Here is a 22,874-nt window from a genome sequence, read left to right as displayed (position 1 = left end):
TCTTGTTCTATTGCACAGCAACTGGCTGTGCCTACACGAGGCCAAAGCCATTGGGCCATTCAACAAAATCATTAGACTAAAAGTTCAGTGAAGAAGCACAGCACAGAGCAAAGGATATGAATTATTTACTCCAGTCGTTCGCCCTGACTTCTGCAATGGCTAGGGATTGTTCCATCTTACAGATGGGGAGGCAGGCTCCGGGCTCGCAGGGGTGGTGACACATCTCCTCAGTCACACCGCTGAGTGGCAGACCAGAATTCAGATTTGGATCTGCCCGACTCCTCAATGCGTGATCATCCCATCATATGTGGACTACACAAATAGATGTGCTCTCTGAAGCTTTTGAAGCCAGCTGCCTGGGATAAAAAAGGCAGTTGGAAAGAGCAGGACAAAAATCTATTCAGAAACCACCTCCCGGGCTGCTTGGGTGGCTCAGTCGGTTAAGCATCTGCCTTCAGCTCGGGTCATGGTCCCGGGGTCCTGGGATCGAGCCCCGCATCAGGCTCCCTGCTCAGCGGGGAGCCTGCTTCTCCCTCTCCCTCTGCCCCTCTTGCTTTCTCTCTCTAATAGATAAGTAACATCTTAAAAATATATATATTAAAAAAAAAAAAAAAAACCACCTCCCCAATATTAGAGACAGCCTGATTTCTCCCCATGACCTGATTTCTTTGGGGAATCCACGGACCCTCTGAAATTGTTGCAAAACTTTGTAGGTGTATGTTTGTTTTCTAGGCTGCAGGGGTCTTATCTCTTAGGGGAGTTTCAAAGTATGTTAATCTTCCTGCCCTAGACATAGGAAACCACGGCGGGGTTTATGAGTAACCATCAGGCTTTGTAAGTCTTGTAATAGCTGCCCATAATCCACAAATAAAGACGGCATTTTGGGGAGGAGTCTATAACATTTACATATACAATATGTTTGTTCTATTTCTCAGCTTAGGCACCTTCTGTCCAGGCCGTTCTGGTCCCATGTAGGGAAGATATAAAGATATAAAAGATGCCCTCAAAAGCAAACGCAGAAGTGACCAAGTCATTCCCAATTACAGAAAGACTTTCACAAAATTCCTTGAAGCCTGTGTCTACATTCCCAGCTCATTTCACTGGAACTTTCTAAGACGCTAGGATCCCATTTTAGTGAAGTGGCAAAGGTTAATTAAAAGGGTGGCCTCATCTATATCAGAGAAGTGGAAACAAGCAAGGGAGAGAAAGCTTTATTTCAGAGTAAGGCATAGATTTTCTCCTTGCACCTTTGTTCTGCCCAAACCTATCTGCATTAGTTTCTGCTCTCCAGAGAAACAGAATTAACAGGATTGACTGACTGACTGATTGACTGATTGGTTGGATGACTGATTATAAGGGATTGGCTCGTGCAGTTATGGAGACTAAGAAGTCTCAAGACCTGCAGTCCTGCAGTCCCAGATAGGCAAGCTAATGATCTAGCAGAGTCAACAAAATGGGTCCAGTCTGAGTCCAAAGTCCTGAGAAGAGGGAGAGCAGATGATGCAGGTTCTAGTCCGAGTCTGAGTCTGAAGGCAGAAGACCAACGTCCCTGCTCAAAGACAATCAGGCAGAGAGTACGAATTCTCACTCCACCTTTCTGTTCTACTCAGGCCTTCCACAGATTGAGTGAGCCCCACCCACACTGGGGAGGGCAATTTGCTTTACTCAGTATACGGATTCAAATGCTAATCTCATCTAGAAAGGCCCTCATAGACCCGCCCAGAATAATATTCAACCAGATATCTGGACACCTGGTGACCCAGTCAAATTGACACATAAAATTAACCATCACATGATCTGTTTCTTTCCCCATCACTTTACCCTACTCTTCAGGCCCAGAGGAAGAGGGTCTCGTTCCTCTAAAGGGAACTACTCTTCCTGTCCTCATCCTTGTCTTTCAGCCCCTAAGCATCCTTGAGAGCTGCCTAAAGGAAGGGAAAGCAGGAAAAAGAAAAGTGCAATCTTCCAGGGAAGCTACAGCCCTCATGCAGAAAAAGGCTGCGGATGTTGGGAAGGTCAAGCAAAATTACAGATTGCAAATGATACTTTTGACAGATCAAAACTCATCAAATACGGAAGTAAAGATTCTCTGCAAGGAAACAACACAAAACGGCGTAAGCCTCCAAAGAAATCGATCGGCTCATGTAAGTGGAAAGTCCAAGGGAGACACGGTGGATTCAGGGGCTCGGGTAATGTCGTCAGGAGCTAGCCTCTCGCCTTCTCTTTGCTCTGCTTTCATCGGCAGTGGCTACTTTCTGAGAGGCTGTGTCTCTCAGGGGACAAGATGGCAGCCAGCAACACCAGGCTTATTTTCTTAAAAGTGCAATTCCAACAGCTCAATTCAAAGTCTTAGGCTTGAATCACCTAGTCATGAGTCGGACCACACAACCAGTCCTGACCAGACCTCTGTGGCCAAGAGGATGCTGTGCTCCCACTGACCAAGCCTAGCTAACAGGCCACCTGTGGCCCCTGGTGGAGAGTCAGCCTCATCCAAACCCTGCTGCCTGAGGGTAGAAGGGGGTGGTTCCACATAGCGAAGTCAGGGAGCTGTTAATGGAATGAAGGTGATGAATGGATGGCTTGGTGATGAAGATAACAAGATAATTTGCTATTTGAGAGTAATTCTAAGACAATGGTTCTCACTGCGGGGGAGGGTGTGGGGAGTGATTACCTCCCCCAGGGCACACTTGGCAATGTGTGGAAACATTTTTGGTTTTCACAACTGGGTAGTGTTACTGCCCCCTAGTGGGTGGAGGCTAGGGATGCTGCTAAAACCCTATGGTACATACCGTATAGGACATGCCCCCACTACCTACAACCAAGAATTATTTGGCCCCAAACGCCAGTAATGCTGCGGATGAGAAAGTCTGTTGGAGGGCTCGGAATGCAGCCAGGGCAGCTGAGACCCATCTCATCAGAAAAGAGAATGAGATTTCTGTTCACGTCCACTGAGCCTGTTTATGTCCTTGAGGGTTATGAAAACCGGTTGGCCCTCCGAAATGGGAAAGGGGCCGGGATCCAACCCTGCTTCCTTAACTCTTGAGCTAAACTCCCAGCCCCATCCCTGTATCTCAGGCATTGCAATCATTGAGGTGACCATATTAGATCCAAAGCAATTAGGTGAAAAATCCTAGTGGACATCTTATAAATCAAGATTATAGGCAGTAGTTAAAACAGCAGATGGGGAGCACTGGCCTGTGATCTTGGGGAATATCAGCCAAGTGGCTCAGCATGCTCTATCAGTTCTCCCAGGCAGTGTTTGGAGGAGACTGCCCCCCCATCTGCACTTACCGTCTACTCGTCCATATTGGCTGGTAAAGGAGGGTGCCAGGGTCAGAGCTCCTGGAACCATTTCTTGGGGCTTCCAATGGTACCCTGTGGAAAGGCCATATGGTGCAGGGAGATAGTGAAGGACTGTATCATCCCCTTCATGTTGTCAATTAGGATGCTTTTGGCTGCTGATGACTGAAATTGTTTTAAATAATAGGCAAGACATTATCTCAAATAGCAAGGCGAGAGGTCCTACTTTGAATTTGCTGCAGGTTTTCTGGCTCTGCACTCCCTGGGACATTTGCAGGCATTCCCTCCAGGTGCCACATGCTCAGAGGAGGGGTGGCCCCTTGTCTTACAAACTAGGGGAGACCTTTCCCAGAAGCCACCTCGCCCACTCTCCTCATGTCTTATTGGCCAGGATCACATCACACACCCATTCTTAAGCCAATTCCATTCATTGCAGGTGAGGTGGGCTTGCAATGGTTGGGTCAAGAGCCTTATCACTTGGAGTAGAATGGATATAAGGTGTCTACCTAATGACCACTGCACCCATTTAGCAGCGGGTACATGCTACCCTTTGCAAACCAACGTTGTCCTCCCTGGTACGTGAGTAGCAGAGTCAGGATTTTATCTAAGAACCGGGTCTATTGTTCTTGCTGAATGTTGTCTAAGATTATTTACAAGTCTGAGTCACAATGAGATTGGAGCAATATTTAGTTATGAATAAAGAACTAGCTTAGGGCACTTCACAAGGGGGGGGGGTGGGGACAGGCATTTCCTTTAATGGTGTCGTATTTGTGAGCTCCTCAAGGATAGGCCTAAGTAGGATATGTAAGAATATCAGAGTTGAAAGGAACTTTAGATTTTGTATCAGATCTATATTTTCATCCGTCCAGCAAGTCTTTGGAAAATAGCCCCAAACTCTTGGCTTCCATAACCCCATGGGCTGACTTCCAAGGTATCAAAGCCAACATTTAACCAACCACTACACTATAACAAAGACTCCCAATGTCTCAACCAGAGATTGAAGGAGCCCTGCTCACTTTGACTTAGATAACTGATTCCACATTGTAGGGAGTGCTATTTGTAATATTCCACTCCAGGTACCAATGACCTTCTTCAGGAGCCATGAGAATTTATTAAGGAAAAAATGATAGCTAAGTTTTGATATTTCAGGTACATTAAAAAAATGTAGAAACACAAATGAAAAAAACCAATGACCTTGAAGAAGAAGCAAGCACATTTAGGTGCAATCAGCTGTCCTTTATTCATTGTTTCTTATTACCAATCACGAAATAATCTAGGACTAATTTGGACTTTCTACCGTGAAGTTAGACCCTTGCAGACTGTTGAGAGCTCTGTAATGCTTATCTGCTTGACACGAAATGTCCTTCAGGTAAATTTTCTTCTTTCAACTTTTTTAACTGACAAACTCCCTGTTAGCTCCATTCCAGTGAAGAGTCTTCCTATGAGCATCATGGGTACTTCCTCCAAGCCTCTTAGCCTCTGCCCTTAGAAACAGTGGGTTATATGGGCTGGCCCCTTGGGGAGGCATTTTGAATAGAAGTAATGTGTGACATTTGTGAGCTGGAGCATTGGACGGCCAGTGGGAGACCTTCTAGGGCTTTCTTTCCCTTTGCTATAGTAATCAGCAACATTGAAGGAGGGGGCACCTCTCTCGGTCTGGGTGTCAGAGTTTAGGGACATGAGACAGAGCCCCCAGCTCACCTACAGTGTGCACAATGGTACCCTGTGGAAAGGCCATGTGTTGCAGGGAGATAGTGAAGGACTGTATCATTGAATAAAAGTGAACAAAATCACTTGAACAAAAAAATTTTTTAAGCACATTAAAAAAAAATAAACCAATAGCTTTTGGGGTTGCTTGTTACTGTGGCGTAAACTAGCCCATCCTAACTGAAACACTTCTCAAAGTCCTTTTGGTGCAATATCAGGAGAAACAAGGTCAGAGGAGGGGACAGAAAAGTTACATGGTCCCCATGTTCGCACTCCATATGATCTTCTTCCCTTGATAAGAGCAGATGCGATTTGTGACCTGCTTCTGTAGAGATCGTGGCAAAGGGGACGAGACGTCACTCCCGTGATAACCTGATGTCTTGTTTGTGAGGGGTTCTCCCTTGGTGGCTTTGAAGAAGGAAGCTGCCACCTTGTGAGTGGGTCTGTGGAGAAGGCCAGTGATGGGAGGAGGTGGGGGTGGCCTCTAGCCACCAAGAGCTGCCCCACTGACCCCAGTGCTAGAACCACAGAAGGAGAACTCTGTCAACAACCTGAGGGAGCTCGGAAGGTGACCTTTCTCCGGTGGAACCTCTGAGGGAACCTGCCTGTGAGATCCTCAGGTGAGACCCTGAGCAGGGGACCCAGACATCCTGTGCCCCAACTGGTGACCCACAGAAATCAGAGACAGTAAATGGTGTGTTGTTTTAAGCTGCAAGTTTGTGGTAGCTTGTCAGGCAGTAACAGAAGACGAATGTACTCAATGAAAACAATTTTCTAGTCCGAAAATCCCCCACGCATTCAGTGTCATTCATTTGGTAACACGGTCTTGGGATCGACGATGGGCCTGGCATCGTCTGAGGGACTTGGGATGGAAGGTGAACTAAACAAAGATGGTGCCCAAAGGCACATATCGTCCGGTGAGGAAAGGAATGGGTGAGGGAGACAGACAGCCCAGGACACATTGTGTTAGAGCACCCTGAGCGCTCTGGGGGACAGTAGGACCAGTGAGGGGACGGTGGTCGGTTAGTCCTGTGGCCGTCTGGAGAAGGAGAGTTGCAGCTGGGAGAACCATCTAGCAAAGACCCTCAGGCCCAAGTGAACCTGGCCTGCATGAAGATGGCAAGGGGGGCGAGGGAGGCTGGAGTGCAGGCTGCAAGGGAAGCGCACCGGGGAGTAGGTCAGAAGGGTCCTGGGGTGTTCATCGTGTAGGGCCTGGTGGGCCGTTTACTCTGGGGAACCACTGCAGGGTGCACGGTGGAGATGATTTAAAATGATCTCTCCAGCAGTGGTGATAACATAGACCATAGAAAGGCAAGGTCAGAAGGGAGACATTGGAGCACCCCCACCTGCCCAGCAAGAGATGCTGGTGACCGTGACCGTGCCAACAGAGAGAGGGGCTGGATTCTGACTCCATCCTGAAGATCCAGTTGGCAGCATTTTCAGGAAAATTGGACACGGCGGATGGAGGAAGAGAGGAGGCTGTAAAGATTTTGGTGGAGCGAATGGGGAATGAAGCTCTGGGTGGGAAGATGTTGGTGGGGCGGGGAGATCAGGAGTCCGGTGGGGCGCGTTGGGTCTGCAGTGTGTCTTAGACATCTAAATGGAAATGCCTAGAGGCAGGTAGATAGACAAGCCTGGAATTAGCTAGAAAAGTCAACGCTGCAGAGACACCTTCAGGAGTCACTGGTGTATGGCTGGTGTTCCCAGCCGTGGGACTGCCTGGGATCACAAGGGGGTGAGGGGGGGAGGAAGAAGAGGGTCAGGGATTGAAGAAGAACCATCAGCCCAGGCTGACCTCGAGCAACCAGGGAAGCAGGAAGAAAACCCAGCAGCCTTGGGGCTACTAGAAGCCAAGAGGAACAGAAAGCACGCAGCTGGGTCCAATGCTGCTAAGGGGTCAGGTCAGGTGAGGACGGAGGATGGAGAATTGCCCACTGGGTTTAGCAACGTGGAGGTCACGGGTCACCTTGACACCAGCGGTTACAACAGAGTGGTGGGGGCGGGAGCCTGGTGGGTGTAAGAGGTCACAGGGGGAATTGAAAACAGCAATTCCAGACGGTTCTCTCTCGAATTTTGCTGCGAAGGGGAGCAATGACACGGGAGGGCAGCCAGAAAAGGAAGTGGGGTCAGGAGGGGGTTTTTGTTTTGTTTTGTTTCTCTTTTAAACGGGAGATGTGTTTGTGTGTTTGTGGAAGAGATCCCGCCGAGAATAGGGAATCTGTGTTGCAGGAAGGAGCGGGGAGGTTTTCTGGAGCAACGTCTTCGCAACAGAGGAGAGGGAATCAGATTAATGCACACACACAGGGAAGAGCTCCCCCTGGAAACCTGCCCACGAGCCAACTCCTGGGAGAAGATGCTGGAAGGTGGGTGGTGAGTCAGACGTCCATGGGTTGCTCACTTTCTCTGGGAGGCAGGGAGTGGGTTCATCAGCTGAGAGAAGTGGGGGAGGCTGGAGCTGGAGGACAGGGGAGAATGTGTGGACCGCACAGCTCAGAGGCAGTGAGGGGACCCAGGCGCCTCGAGGCCACGCCGAAGCCCGTGACCGTGAGCTGCCCTGAGGCCACCCGGGGGTGGGGGCGGGCATCCTCTTCCAGTCACCTTCAGCGGCCAGGTGCAGGCGTGAGCATCTGGCTGACGTGCTCGCCAAGGGAGCACAATGAAATGCAAGGAGCACGGGCGCCAGGATGCAGGCCAAGGTGCGGATGGGACCCAGGTGAGGAGGGAGCACTAGCTCTTCATCTGAAGCTAGGAAGCCCGGCCACCCCAGCACCCACCCGTCGTGCGGGGTCTGCTTGGACTCCCGGCTCAACGGCCCGCCTGCCTCTCTGCATTCCGAGCTACTCCGAAGCATCCTATTGAAGTTGGAACGGACAGTTGGAATGGACGGTCCTGCCCCAGCAGCCTTCATCACAGGCCGCCCAGAAGCACGTCCACACTCACGGACTGACCATGACGGACGACACTTCAGCCACCAGAACAAGAGGTATTGGCTGGGGCCACCGGGCCTTTCAAGAGCCACGGGTGGTTCCAAATGATCAGCATGACTGCCCCGTGAAAATGCAAGCTGGGGCGAAGGCAAAAGTGAACGCACCAGTAAGGAGAGGGACAGGGCTGTGGGAGAGGGAGGAGGAAGTCAGGCTTGTGGTGGCGAGACCCCGAGAGCCCTGGGCTGGCTTGGGACCCCCGCAGACGGGGCCGGCCACCCTGACTTACTGCTGTGCCCGACAGCCAATCTTTTCGACATTGGGGGGCTGCAGGCCTGTCACCGATAACGGTGGTCTTGAAGCGGCCTTCGCCTTGGAGCAGGTGTAGGGACCGGATGGCACCATCCTCACGACCCTCCCCGCCCGGTCGCCGGCTACCGCCCTCTCCCAGCCTCCCCCTCCCCGGACCTCTCCCGAGACACAGTGGCGGCTGATGGCAGATTAGAGTTGGCTAATTCTTTCCTTCCCGAGCGGTCCCGGCCGCCGGTGTGTGTGGGATAGCTGTCCGCTGGAGTGCCGGATGCACAAATACATATGTTAGGGCCTTTGATCTCCCGCTACAGTGACATAGATTTATCAAATGTTTGCCTCTTTCTGCCTCTTTGAAAGGCTGATTTATAGGACCCGGCCTTTTCCTCCCTTCCTTTCTTGAAATATGAAGTGTTTGTGAATGGCCAAGGTAATATTTAATATCCTGCCAAAGAGGTTTTTGCACTTGCTAACAAATGAACTACATGCCCCGCCAAATGGCCCACATCTGTTTGGGCTCCTCTCTTGGGCTCAACAAATTAGCATTAAAATACCTCGCCCAGGGGGGATGCCAAGTGTCCCTTTCTAGCTGAGGGAGCAGGGACAATTCTGAGGGAGAGGGCCACTGCCCGGGGGGAGCGGGGAGCACTGCACGAGGCAGATGTTTTCCCCCTTTCCGACGGTCTGGAGGGGGGAGCGGGTGCCTGTGGGGCGGTCAGACAGACCCTGGGCTGGCAGGGAGAGGCCTCACCCTCCGCTCCCTGCACATGCCCAGGGTTGGGGCCTCCGGGTGGTGGTTGGGGGGGAACTGTGAAAAATGGACTGGCTGGCTCGTTTCTGGCTCTTTGATCGGGAAGAGTTTTCCGCAAACAATTCCTAAGAAAGCAGAAGTGTCTTCCAAGCAACATCTTATATAGAGAAGAAAGTGCCTAAAGGTGAAAGGTGCCCGTTAGGGTGTACTTTTCAGGCTCTGCCTCCCCCTGTTGGAGGGGGGCTGGCTTGGGAAATCCCAGCGGTGCGGCTGATTCGGTGTAAAGAACAGGTAGGGAGATGCCCTGGGTTTTCATCTCGTAAATGGCCTTGTGATAAACAGCGACCTTAATCCGCACCTGCAAATAGGTATGGTCTTTCCTGACAGTGACTCCCGGGCCGTAGGTGTAATAGGGTCAGGACAACCATATCATAGGCAAAACCTTCAGTTTGCCTCTGTGGTGATGGGTGGGAGGGTCTGTGGGTCTGCCCAGCAGCTGGGCCCTGCCTTTGCTGGGACCCCTCCCCAAGGCCTGGGGGTTCTCTTTTGGGGCTCCAGCCATGGGCCCACTTCCTCAGTGCCCTGACCCCAAAGTCTCCCTGAGGCCTAAACGAGAAGGTACTTCCCCTTTCTCAACCCCCTTCCTACCACATTTCCCAAACCTTCATCACGGGAGGGGATCACTGCCTCTGTACATGGGCTCAGATGGACTTGAACCAGGCTGAGTGGGCCCGAGAATGGGCACCTAATCAGGCCAATTAAGGCCAGGGTCTCAATACCAAGACTTCTGACTTCCTTCCTTCTTTTCTTTTTTTTTTAAGATTTTATTTATTTACTTAACAGAGAGAGAAAGGGAGAGAGCACGAGCAGGGAGAGCGGCAGAGGGAGAAGCAGGATCCCTGCTGAGCAAGGAGCCCAATGCGGGACCCGATCCCAGGACTCTGGGATCATGACGTGAGCAGAAGGGCAGACGCTTAACCAACTGAGCCCCCCAGGCGCCCCCCAAGACTTGCTTTCTTACTAGGTTTGGATAAGAAGTTTGGCACAAGTTAAGTAGTCAAAAAATATTTGTGACTAATAGGCGTTCCCACATCTTAAGGGGAGAGAGCTTGCCAAGAGCTGTGCCAACAGCAAGTAGAGGGAACAAGCCACCTCCTGGATGGAGCCATGCCTGAAGCCAGCTTGCTTCTGGACCTTTCAACTACACGAACCAACCCATTTCTTCTCTTAATTAGGCCCGCCGCAGTTTCCTGTCACTTGTGATTGAGAGTCCAAACCGAGATGGAGGTTGGTTAATGGTTAACTGAGGAGGGCACGCTCTGCCAGGAAAGTAGCTGTGGATTTCTCTCCCAGTCCAGTTCTGGATAGGTCACCTGTATTTTAGAGATGAACAAGTGCCAAGTGGCAGCCTGAGGGGCGTGAACAAATGAATATGCTGGTGGGTTATTTAGATTGGAGAGACTCAGAAGGGTGGGGAGAAGGAGAAGGTGCGGAGGAGGTGGGGGGGAGGAGTTCCTGTTCCAGAACCTTTTGGGCAGAGGCACTGGACTGGAGGGGGGCGGGGGGCTGGGGCCATGCTCTCAGCCCAAAGAAAATGCACATCGTCTTGAGCAAGCGGGTTCTTAGAGTGCACTGCACCATCTCATGTCACTGCAGCTCAGCCTGGCCAAGAAGATTTTCTTGAGGGTCAGGCAGTGGGGAGACTCCAGGCAGAGGCTCAGGCTGTCGGCGGTCTGCATGCTTGTGTGCATGAGGGGTGGGGGCAGGCTGAGGCAGTCTGGGTCTTCCGCAGAAGGTCAGCCCAGTGGTCAAGGTCATCAGTGAACGGCTCCCAAGCCTGGACCCCGGAATATCCCAGGATCTTCATTCTGCCAACCACCTGACCGGGACTGTGGGCTTCCCTCTGCCCCGCCTTTGCCCCCTTCCCTTGTCTGCCCAGGTTCAGACCCTTTATCCTCGGCTGGTCTCCCCAGTTCTCCCCATCTACTTTCCACGCCATGGCCGGAATTTTCTTTCTAAGGCACGAACCCGGCCTGCTATCTTCCTGCTACCTTCGGTGGCTCCCCATTGCCCTTTAGGTGAAGTCCAGACTACTTCCTGAGGCATATACGAAGTCTGCCGATTCTGAGCCTTCAGTCTCATCCCTCATCTGTCCCTTGCGCCCTTAACTCCAGCCGCACAGAGCTGCCTGTTCTTCCAGACACTTCCAGACACTCCACGAAACGTCCTGCGGGGCCTTGCTCACCCTGGCCTGTGCTGGGAATGCCTTCGCCCCCCAGGACCCCTCCTCTGCCGTGTTCAGCCTGATGACCAGTGGCCGACGCCGAATTCTTCCCTGAGCGCAGAGCCCAACTAAGACGATACCTGGGCGCCCACGAGCCCCGGGAAGAGAAGAAGGTGTCAGTGGGGCACGGAGAGTTGTAGGCTCACTTTGGCTCAGGTGTCGTTAGTAGAGGGTGAGGGCCCACAGCCAGACGGCCGTGCGATGCGTATAGAGCCCAGAGAAGAGGGTCAAAGAGTGAAACTGAGAGACCCAAGAACCAGGATCCTGGAGCAGTAGGTGTTGAGAAGGCCTAGGAGGGGCTGAGCAAACCCCCCACAGCAAGGCGGTGGGGCCCAGAGATGGTGAAGACCATCCAAGCGCTCCGGGTCAGAAAGGGGGTGTCCCTGCAACTCCCACCTCGCCACTGCAGTCCCCTCACCCTGCAAATCTCGAGTGGACTCTGTGGGGTCAGGGACGGAGCTGGGTTCGTCTCTCTATCCCGCATAAGGCCTGATGCACAGCAAAATAGCACCCTGGGATATTTGTTTGCTCAGCCCATAAGCGACTGAATAGCTGTTGAGTTAACCCACCCCCTCTGGGTGGGGAGGTGCCTCTCCTCTCTCTTGATGCTTTATTTTGGTTTGTGTTTGTTTGTTGTAGCTGGGAAGGGGTGTGTGGGGGGGGACTTGTTTGTGTCTTGCTGATGCCTCTTGGATTGTTTGTCCTGGTCACCTTGCCAGCTTGAGATGTTTGGGGTGGAGCGGGGTTACCCTCCCTGCTTCTGCCCGTCCCCAACTCTGCACTGGGCTTTGCTTTAGTGAAAGGCGCTGTCTCCTAAGTAGTTTCGGGAGTTGCCCCAGCCCGCAGGGCCTGGCACCCCGTTTTCACCCACCCAATCCGGCCAACCCGCCTTCTTGACCGTCTCTGCGCTTGGGGCCCCCATTCTCTCGGCTCGCACTTGTCAGATGGGTCCCCCAGTGTATGAACCGGGTGGGGCTCCATTCATTTCAGCTGACCCGGGATGCAGGCTGGCTCTCTCTCACATGCCACAGGTGTTAGCTGAGCTCACGGTTGCTGGGAAGGAGTCGAAACAGTGACTTCAGGGGAAGAAGGTAGCAAGACACTAAGTATTTGAAAAAGTGAAAAAAAAAAAAAGAGGGAGGTGGGGGGGTGGGGAGAGAGAGAGAGAGAGAGAGAGAGAGAGAGAAATATTGGCCAAGAAGTCCACTCGACTAAGGACACTCTGCTGCTGAGTACTTGAGCCAAGACAGCCCTGAAGACAGAGGAAGTGGTAAAAATGCACCGCAATTCGGAAAACAAAGACTGACTGAAATCAAGAAATGACAGTAACTCATCTTGGCTCAACTCTGCTGAGCAGGAAGCTGCATCTGCCCCAGATTCAGTCCCACGGGGCGGGTGCCACTCTTCCCCACCCTCAAGGGCTGGTCCAGGACTCCAGCAGGGAGTCCTGTCCCTCCTCCAGCTCCGGCCACCGCCCCCAGAGCCACCCACTCCTTCCTTCCGTCACGGCCCAAGCGTCTGCCGCGTCAGCTCTGGTTCTAGGGGCCAGTGGACACCGCGGTGAGACACAGCACTGCTTTATTGGGGTTTTAGTCTAATGGGGGTGTTGGGGAAGCAGGGCATGGTCTCTAAACAGGTAAATACAACATGCAGGTTGCATACTGATGGGTCCTAAGGGAGACAGACACAGAGGGAAGGGTGCTTGGCTGGGTGGCGGTCTCCAGTTAGAACAGGCAAAGCCCAGAAACAACGTCGAAAACCCAAGCCGGAGGCCGCAGAGGAGGAGGGTGGTGGTCAGAGTCAGAGGACATTTTCCAGCCGGTGGCCTCCGCGATGGGTCGCCATGAGCAGTGACCCAGGCTGGGCCCATCAGAACGCAAGCTCGGGGAGGTCAGAGGCCGCCAGGCGCCTCACCTCTCGGATGTTCTGTGATGTGCCTGGTGGGGCCCAGCGACCGTGGGACAGAACCTGAATTAGGAAGTGAGGGCCGGAGGTTCTTTGATCTAGAACATCCCTTCACATCTTCTATTTGGTTACAAAACTGTGGCCTGAAGATGCTGGGAAACTAATATATTTAAGTTTCCAACAAAGACTAAGCAAGTGTATTGGTCCTGCTTACCTCTACCCTAGGCAGATTAGCGGATAGAAAAGTACCTACAGTTTGCAGCTGATGGGAAAGACTCCAAAGGCAGCCTTCCGAGTGTCCATCCCGATGGCTGGACCCTGTTTATCTTCCTCTTGCCTTAGACGCCTGGTTGCTTGACACCACTAACTTGACCAGAAGGAGAGAATGTGCTCCCGGGAGAAGCAGAACCTTGTGGGTCATCCCTAGCGGGCCTCAAATTCCAAAGGAAGAACCAAGGCAACATCCCGATCTCCATTCAAGTCAAACGAGCTGTTCTCTTGGAACGTGAGCATGTCCTTAGAAGGAACCCTCCTGCGGTCAGTTACAAGTATCCTATCACCTGGGGCGCGTCAGGGAGTCGGTGAGAGGTGGGTCTCAGGGACCCCAGCTCCAGCAGAAACAGAGGAGTGAGCCTCCTGTCACACCAGGGGCAGCAAGCAGGAAAAGCTTTGCTCTGCTCCCAGGATCGCCGCCTGGCAGAGAAGTGCTGGGTCCCCGCTGTTTTCCTAGCACAGCAGATAGGAGGGGAGGATGACGGCGGGGTGGGGAGAAACCAGGGTGAACTAGCGGAGGGAGATTCAGAGCCAAGCACGGCTCTCGGCAGTTTTGCCTTTTCTCTTCCAGAACGGGCGAATGGGGTGCTCAAAGCGCATGTATCGAAAGGTGTTTCTATGGAGCCCGTTTGTACGTTTGAAAGGACAAAAGTGGATCCTGGGAGCAGGCAAAGCATTCCCCGGGCTTCCAGAGACAGAACCGTCAGTAAAATGTGGTTTTATCCTTATAACTGACAGAGTAGCTTTCCTGAAATTAAAGGAGGCTGGTAACAGTTTCCCCAGGGTCAGAAGGAATACTGTGCTAAGAAGCATGCTTTTAAAAAAATATAATAATGAAGTGGCCGGACGTGTCCTTTTTCCCTTTCATTCGTTTGCTGTGTTCTAGAATAATCAGCCTCCCAGTGGAACCCTGTTTCCTATCTCAAGCCCCTCCCGCCGCCCGTGTGACCCCTACCCCGTCAGGGCCCCTGGGGGCCTAGTCCTGTGCTTGCAGCCGAGTGGCCTGAAGCACCCAGATGAAAACTGATTAGTCCAGAGAGCATGTCCCAGGCTGTGCTCCTGACCACTAATTCAGGGGCGGGGTGGGAGGCGATCCCCGGGGAGGAGGGTCCTGCACTTGGGAAGGGTAGGCTTGGGAAGTACCAGGGGAAGCAAACACAGAGATTTTTAAAATTTTTTACTTAACTTTGGGTCCCATGAGGCCATACTGCATGCATGTCCTAAGTGACACCCCAAGGGAGCTGTTGTATAGGCAAGACTTCCCAAAGACACCCCATTAAAGAACAGGCTTCACTCACCTGGGTAATGCTGATGAGGAGCACGGTGTCCTTAGGAAAGGTGGTCAAGGTCAGGTGTGAAGAAATGAGGTGCCCCAGGCCTCCGGGTGAGTGAGCAACATCCTGGGGCCTGGAGGACGGCAGCGGGGTGGGGGGGCAGTCACTGGAGCTTGAAATCCACGTACCACACTGGGACCTATGGGACAGGGGTTTGGGGAGGTGGGGGGGTGGTTTATCTGAGAACAGGGTGTCCTCAGGGAGGTGTGAGGCGTGGCGGGAAATCCTCGAGGTGGCTTCACATCGAAGATCCCCGGAGAGAAAACTCGGTCTGAGTGTTGAGAAGCTCGAACTTCATTTGCCTGGTGGGGATGGTACGCAAGCCGTTGGTATTTTCCGAGCAGGAGAATGACAGGCCTAGGAGGCCCTGAGGATGATTTCTGTGGTGGTTTTGAAGGAAGAAGGGAGAGACTGGGGGATTCCAAACTGAAGGGAGGGTGAGGGTGGGTGGGTCATGGCCCTTCTTCTTCTTAAAAATCATTAAGCTTATTATTCTTTGGAGTGGACAGGTATTAAAAATCAAGTGTGGGGGCGCCTGGGTGCCTCAGTCGGTTAAGCATCTGACTCTTGATTTCGGCTCAGGTCATGATCTCGGGGTCTGGAGATCGAGCCCCACATCGGGCTCCATGCTGGGCCGGGAGTCTGCTTGGGATTCTCTCCCTCTGCCCCTCCTCCTGCTCTTTCCCTCTCTCCCACTAAAATAATAATAATAAAAAAATCCAGTGGGTTCACTTCCACCACCTTGACACAGAAATGCTGACTGCGTTCTAATCGTCTGCTAGCTCATAAAAGTGAGTCAAGCGTTAGCAAGTCTGCCAGGACTGGTGCAAACTCCATACAAGGTGATTAAAGAAAGAACCTCGCACACGCTTCTGTTCTTACATACCGGTTTATTGGGGCGGGAAAAGAGAATGGAGGCATTTTACAAATTTGAAGGCTGCAACAAGGTGTCAATGTTCTTTGCAGATATTCCTATGCCATGTTCCCCACAGTCAAGAACCTGGATACAGCCAAGAGGTAATATTGCAGATAAGTAGAAACAGGGGTCGGATGGTATCTGCAGTCGCTTTAGAAATTTCTGAGAACAGGCACATTGCAGGACCGTCTGATTGTTGCTTAAACTCCCCGAAATGAGTTCCTACGGGGCAGTACAGTGCCCTGGAGATGGAGTAATGCAAACATCCTGTTAAGCATCAAGGCCTTCCGGCAAGTGGGGTTCGACAGCAGACTAGTGGCGTAGGTGAAGGACGGATGGGAGGAACCACAGGTGACTGAGGCCACACCTGGCTACAGGTTAACTCGAACAACTCCCGGAACCGGATGCACCCCCACCAGGAGTCCAGCCCAAGCCTCTGGCTCTTACAGCCATTGGACGTATGGGGGCTGATTTCTGAATTCAGAAGGTACCTGGAGAGAATTGTGTTTTTCACCAAAGGGACAAGAATGTGAGCTATGTGGCTGGTTAGGCCGGCTCACCTTTTTTGGGCTTTCCCTGCCTGGTGGGCAGCAGTGGCCGGAGGGGGACAGTAACGGGTCAGAGGCAGATGGACCGCGGGTGTGAAGTCTAGCGCCACCCTTCCAGAAGGAAACGCTCCAGACACCTCCTGTATTTCAAGTGAACTATAAAGATGCCTTTGATTCCTTGGAGTTGTTGAAATGCGGATACGTAATGGGGGTGGGCCGGGGGCTGGCAGTCCTGCCCGAGATCCCCTAGGCAACCGTTTGGAATTCTCCCTTCGAAAGTCGGGCAGCAGTGCATCCTTGGTATTCTATTATTGTTTGGGGGAATATGTGGCTGAGAATATATGTGAGAAAAAGCTGGAGCCGGAGCCCCTGGCTCATTCACAGGGAGGACGGGCAGCGCGCATGGCCTCCGACGTGGCCCTCCAGGGACCTGAGGACAGGACCACAGACAGAGTCCCAGTGCTCCCTGCGTCTGGCCAGGTGGGGAGTGTGTGTGTGCGTGTGTGTGGCCAGAAAAGGAAGAGGTGCACTTGTACATCCACAGGAGGAAGAAGAAAAACAACAGAGGTGTTGGAGGAAGAAATATATAAAGACTCCTCAAGAGAAAAAGATTCTCTTTGTATTCATCACCTGAGCCAACCTATTTCTTATTTGGGGAGCATTTTGGACGTTATCATTCAAAAAAAAAAAAAAAATCGTCGGGCGATCACTGAGCACCAAATCATTTTACGATCTTGTACTAAAACCCAGCAATTTCCCATTCTGGAGCTCCAGAATTACCAAAATATTGTCTCACCGCAAAGGGAAAAGAAAAAAACAATGTGCGTCTCCCTGTACGCGTTTTTTGGTTTTGTCTTTTCTTCCCCCACGCGCCCCCGGGGATTTCAAGTCCGAGGCTCTCCCCCCGCACCGCGCGCAGCCGGGGGCCGCTTGCAGGTGAGCATGAGCAGCAGGAGCAGGGGCAGGTGCCACAGGCTGCAGAAGAACAGCTTCCGGGAGCTCTTCCGGTCCGCGTCCGCGTAGAACCGGAAGCCGAGGTAGGAAATGTACAGGTTGATGGGGAGGGAGATGACGGGGAAGGTCCACGTGGTGACCTGGAGGACGGGCGCCGCCGCCGCCAGTCCGATCAAGGCCAGGCAGTGGCGCAGGGCGACGCGCCGGCACAGGGCCGGGTGCGTGACCGACATCATGCAGTAGCCGCCGCGGGAGTAGTCTTCGCGGAGGCCCCAGCTCAGGGCGTTGAAATGGGGGAACTGCCACGAGTAGAGGATCCCTCCCAGGAGAAAGGCTCCTGCATGCAGGTTGCGGGGGAAAAGGGGGGAAGCAGAGAGAGGCTGTGGTCAGAGAGGCACAGAAGCATCCTTTCCGGCCCCGCGGAGCTCCCTCCGCACTCCCGCGGCTCCCAGATCCCCTGCCAGTCTCTGTTCTCGCCTCTGCTTGTCCGGGTCAGCCTGGCGCCGCAGACGAGCCTCCAGGACCCCCCAGCTTTCGCACCACCTCCCCCCTCCCCAGGACACTGAGCACCTGGGGCTCCCGTCCACGCGGTGCGCACCGCAGGGTGACAACCCCAGAAGCGGCCGGGGGCACCTCCGTGGGAGGGCTTCGGCTCCCCTTGCGAGCGAGGCGCTTGGGGGGAGGCGCAGGGCCACGTCCCAAGCCGGCCTGGCCTCCCGGACAAGGTCCTTCCCCAGGGTGGCGGGCAGCTCCCTGCTCCCAAGGCCCTACTGAAGGTAGCTCGGGGCCCACGCTCAGCACCCTGACTGTTCCGCGGTGGACTCCCGGCGCTTCCAGGGCAGGGGTCCGGCACATTCCACCGAGCCTGCACCACAGGGCAAGCAGGAGGTACCAAAACAGCATGTGTTCAGTAAACGGAGCGGCAGAAGGGGACACGGTCCCTGAGCAGAACGAGAACTTGTCTGTGGCCTTGCAGGTTTTTGAGGAGGATGTATTAGGATCTCGGGCAGCATTTAGCCGCTCTGGCGCAGGGCCTCCCCTCACCCACGAGGACGGGATGCAGGCTGCCACTCTGGAGCACCTACTAAGACAGAGACTTTCATGCAGTTTAGCTCATTTAATCCTGCCCACAGGCTGTTAGGTTTTATGCTCATTAAGTGAGCCAACACAGCTCAGAGGAGGTTAAATTCTACAAAAAGAGGTAAAGGAGGGATTCAGAACAAGCCTGTCTGATGTGGAGACCAGCTCCCCTACCACATTAAGCCACCACCCCCAAGTCCTGACTGCAGGGCTGCTCATTCCCATGCAGGCGACGCCTTGCCCATTTACTCATGCACGAAGTGTTTGCTGAGCACCTCCCTGCCCATTTACTCATGCATGGAAGTGTTTGCTGAGCACCTACTACTAAGTGGCGAGCACTGTGCCGGGCACTGGGGGTAGGATGGCAAGCACAAATCCACACGTGCCCCTCCTGGGGTGGGGGTGGGGTTCACCACCGGGGGCATTAGATCAAGAGCCGCACTAGCGAATCTATATCACCACTCAGCAGCTGTGCAGGAAAAGTTCGTGCCATGAGGACACAGAACAAGACCCAGTTGAGGCGGGCAGAGGAGCCATCTCTGAGGAAGGGACGTCAGAGCTGAGCTCTGCAGGATGAGTGACCTGGTCTCCTGGGGGCTGGCAGAGGGAGAGGTCGTCATGAAGGGGCAGGAAGATGCACAGTGTAGCCAGGGTATTAAAAGGAGATGAGAACATGTGTTAGGATTCATAGAACTGTCAATCGAAAGAAAAAAAGGTCAGTTGGCCTGAATCATAATTTTTAAAAAATGTATCAAAATCAAAAAAGGAAGCGAGTGTGGCTGGAGGGGTGGGTGGGGTCCCCAAGTCTGCAGACTGTGCTAAGTAAGTCCTGGTTCGATCCTAAATGCAACAGGGAGCCATGGAGAGATGGTGACGTGTTTAAGGCTGTGTGAGTGTGTGCACATGGGCACACACACGTGTTGGGGGGTGGGGCGTGAGGAAAGGGCAGTAGTGTCACTTGACCAATCTGTGAAAGAATACACTGGAGGGGCCCCGAGCAGGTAGGGGAGGCCCGACCAGAGGCCGAGATGAGAGGCGACAAGGGCTGGGATCAAGGTGATGACAATGGGGTGGAAAGAGGACGGACCTGAGAGGCCTTCTGGAGGCCACATGACAGGGAGTGAGTGTGAAATAAGGAGGGGAGGGAGAGGGAGGTATCAAGAGGGGCCCCGTGGAGATGCCATTCCTAGAGATGACAAACAGGGGAGACAGGAAGGACAGCGCATGAGTGTGACCTTGAGTGTGTTCGGCCTGACACGCCTTTGGGACATCCAGATGGCAACCAGGGAATCGTGAAGAGGGGTCTGAGCCAGGATGTGTGTCTGGAAGCTACTCAGACCTGCGTCTACCACTGGGTAAACCCCGGTGTCCCATCATTACGTGCTCCTGTGTTTTCTGCTTGAATGCAAATTCCTGAAGGGAACATTCATTTTCCTCTGCATCTCTGGAGTAGAATATAGAAAGTGCTCGATGCCACCGCAGTAGAGGGTCCTCACACGCATCGGCGGGAGCCCACGTGTACAAAGAAAGGCTTTACTAAAAGCCACCCGAGGTTGCTGTTTTCCAGCACTGATTTGTGAACCAACAGGGCCAACTACTAGGATTCTGCCTCCCCTCCCCCCTTCCTCCCTCTTCTGCGATGCTCTGCCTCGATGCCTTGCTCCTGACACCCAAGTGCCTCCTGGGGGTCCCTGGTCAGGGACCTGAGGGCTCACTAACCCACTGTGTCATCTACCCTGGCCCAGCTGGCACAGAGATTGAAAATCTGTAACCACGGTCCTATTGCAGGTAATGAGCATCTTTTAAGCCCCTTGTCTGTGGGAATGTCTAGAGAAGGGGAGGGGGGCGCACTACTGCGAAAACAGAACTCAGCAGGCGAGAAGGCAGTTTAAATAATTCAGAATCGTGCAGAAAACCAAGCTGGGGCTTCCAAGGTCCTGCAGGGGCCCTGTGGTGCCCACGCCGAGGAGGATCAGAGGGACCGAGCCTCTCCTTTAATCTCTGATCTGTATTCCTCTACAGTATGGGCTGTGCGGCTACAATGGGGGCAGGCTTTCTCGTCCCCTCCCAGACAGAATGGAGACTTTTACCCATATTGTTCGGGGCAGACACGCGCCCATTTCTGAATTCATTGCATCGGACAGTTGTGGCATTACAAGGAGAACTCGTGTGGGCGCAGACTCGGAGGACTGGGCCAGGTTTCCGATCCAGTGACGGGGTCTCGTGGGTTCCGTAAGTCTGTCGTTTCCTTTACAGCCTTCCAAAATTACAAAATAACCAAGACTCGATGCGCGTGTCCCTGTTTCGGTAGGGTTGCTGCCAAATCCCTCCAATCCATTTTAACCCAGTCTATAAATAACCTGATACATATATATTTTAGTTCATGTAAACATAACTCCAATTTTCGCGGTAATAATGGAAGCAGCCACTGTTCGTGGACTCCATTCCCTTGGTGAATAGATGGAGGGCGTCTGCCATGTGCCAGGTGCCATTCCAGATGCTAACGGGCGGTGGGGAGAAAGACCGGGCCCTGCTGCAGGTCTGGAGGGAGAGACAGACAGGAGCACTTGTGACAGTGATGAGTGCTGTTTACAGTCAGAACAGGGCCACACGATGGGGTGGCTGGAGGCTCACGGCTCAGGGAAGGCCTTCCCAAAGGCTGGCACCATGCCCCAACTAAGTGGAAAGCTCACCACTGGGCCACGCGGGCATCTATAGGCTGGATCAGGTGTCATGGGGGTGGCAGACACCGATCCTCGTACTCAGGTGGGGAACACGGGGGACACACACAGGTGAGTGTGTTCACGGTGGAGGCACAAAGAGCTCTATTTGGGGCTATTTTGAGTTTGAGGTGCCTGCAAGACATCCCAGTTAAATGCCTTGTGGCAGTCACATGCCAGGCCTTGGGTGCAGGAATTATATGTACACTCATGCTCACAACCACCTTCCAGTGGGTGACATCACTCTCCTCTTACAGATGGAAAGATTCCTTAATGGGCCCACCCAGGGATATTCACATATACCAGCACCTTCTTTTAGGAGGATGTTGCCCCCCACCAAAAAATAAAAAAAAATAAAAATTAAAAAAAAAAATAGAAGGATGCTGCTCCCACATCGACTGGTAACAGCGGACCGCTGGGCACCCATTCAAATGTCAATGTTGCTGGGTAGAGACGGGGCTTGCTGGAAGGAGAAACTGCATTTGCCTGTTTATCGGGGGTCCTGGGACCTTTAAAAAAAGTTTGTTTCCATTAGGCACAAACAGTCTCTGTCTCCACAGTGAGTACTGTGGAAAGGGGGAAAGGACAGAAGAAGGTTGGACTTCTCCTTTGTGTGCTGATGGGAAAGGAGATCATAAAGGACCAGTAAAGAGGGGGCGCTGTTAGATTCTTGGGGCCTTGGGGCACTTTTGAGGTCTTGAGCATGAGATAACGGGGAGCAACCGCTCACTGTTCGGGACCAGCCTCACACCCGAAGGGTCTGAACAGATTATGGGCCTCAGGGATGACAACCAGGGCATGGGGGGGCGGGGTGGACAAGGCTGAGACATGTCCTGGCAAGAGAAGACTCAGAACCGGGGGAGGGGAATCGGGTAAGCCAGGGCCCAGTAGCCCTTCTGCCGTTGTGTTTAAAGAGCTGAGGAAAAGCAAAGTCGGCCGGGAAACCAGGCTGGAAACAGTTAAAATGATCCAGGCCCCAATGTGGGCTCTTGCTCGCCTTTCTCAAAAGCCCGCTTTTTTGTGTGCCAACTGGAGTATTCTGTTTTGCTCAATATGCATTTTCGGTTATGCTTCTGCTTAAAATAACATAATTAAAAAAATCATTTTCATAAGAGTAGCATGCTGCTTTCTATGCGAGAGGAAATTGGGTGTGGGTTTGGCTCATGTCACAAATGAAAGAGCTTTAGAAATCACAGCTTAGCCTTAATGGATTGTAATCAGAAAACCACCACCCCCACACGGTTCTACTTGCTCGTACAAAAGATGTAAAACAAATTGCTCTCTTCATCAAGATAAGGTGAACCGGAACAGGAAGACTTGGATTAATCCGGGGGCTGTGGTGGAACCCACCTTCCTTGTGGGGTAAACACAGAGCACTCACAGTTTACTGACTCAAAGGCCTGCGCTCAGCCTTCCCCACCCTCCCGCCCCCACCCCCGAGCAGTCTGCTGTTCCTGGGTCTATCTTCTGGTACCCACGATGTGACGATAGGTGCAGTGTGTTCTCAAGGCCCTCAGCTGGAGTCTAGCCAGGGAGGGAGACAACACAAAACGGGAGGACGGCCTCTGAAGATCACCTTAGGTGGATAGAGTGTGGGGGACACAGAGGAGGAAGACCTAAGTCAGCCTTAGAGAGGTGTGTGTAAGTGATGTGTAAGGCTAGGTGGGGCAAGGCTAACCAATGTCTTCCTAGCGGCCCTTTGCAAATACATGCGTTTTTAAACCCTCTCAAAACATCTATCAATCATTTTTACACCATACGGACCGAGGGGCGGGGTGGGGGGGGGAACCTCAACCACTGCCGCCTCTGCTCGGGTTGAGAAACACCTGTCCACAGGGTCCATCCATCATTTTGTTGGCAAACCAACCA

General features: G+C 52.9%; 1 protein-coding gene across 2 annotated transcripts in view; it reads right to left on the bottom strand.

The window, feature by feature from the left end:
- Positions 1–15,657: 15,657 nt before the first annotated feature.
- Positions 15,658–22,874, bottom strand: part of COX10 (cytochrome c oxidase assembly factor heme A:farnesyltransferase COX10) — a 127,097-nt gene continuing 119,880 nt past the window's right edge. For both annotated transcript variants that reach the window (XM_036094740.2, XM_036094741.2), the window contains one exon: positions 15,658–17,542. In XM_036094740.2, coding sequence (XP_035950633.1) covers positions 17,136–17,542 — 407 coding nt within the window. In that variant the 3' untranslated portion in view covers positions 15,658–17,135. The remainder of the gene's footprint in view (positions 17,543–22,874) is intronic.

This window comes from Halichoerus grypus, chromosome 2 (assembly GCF_964656455.1).
Source record: "Halichoerus grypus chromosome 2, mHalGry1.hap1.1, whole genome shotgun sequence".
Lineage (NCBI taxonomy): Eukaryota > Metazoa > Chordata > Mammalia > Carnivora > Phocidae > Halichoerus > Halichoerus grypus.
Note: the sequence above shows the minus strand (reverse complement) of the source record. Positions and strands in the feature narration are given on the sequence as shown.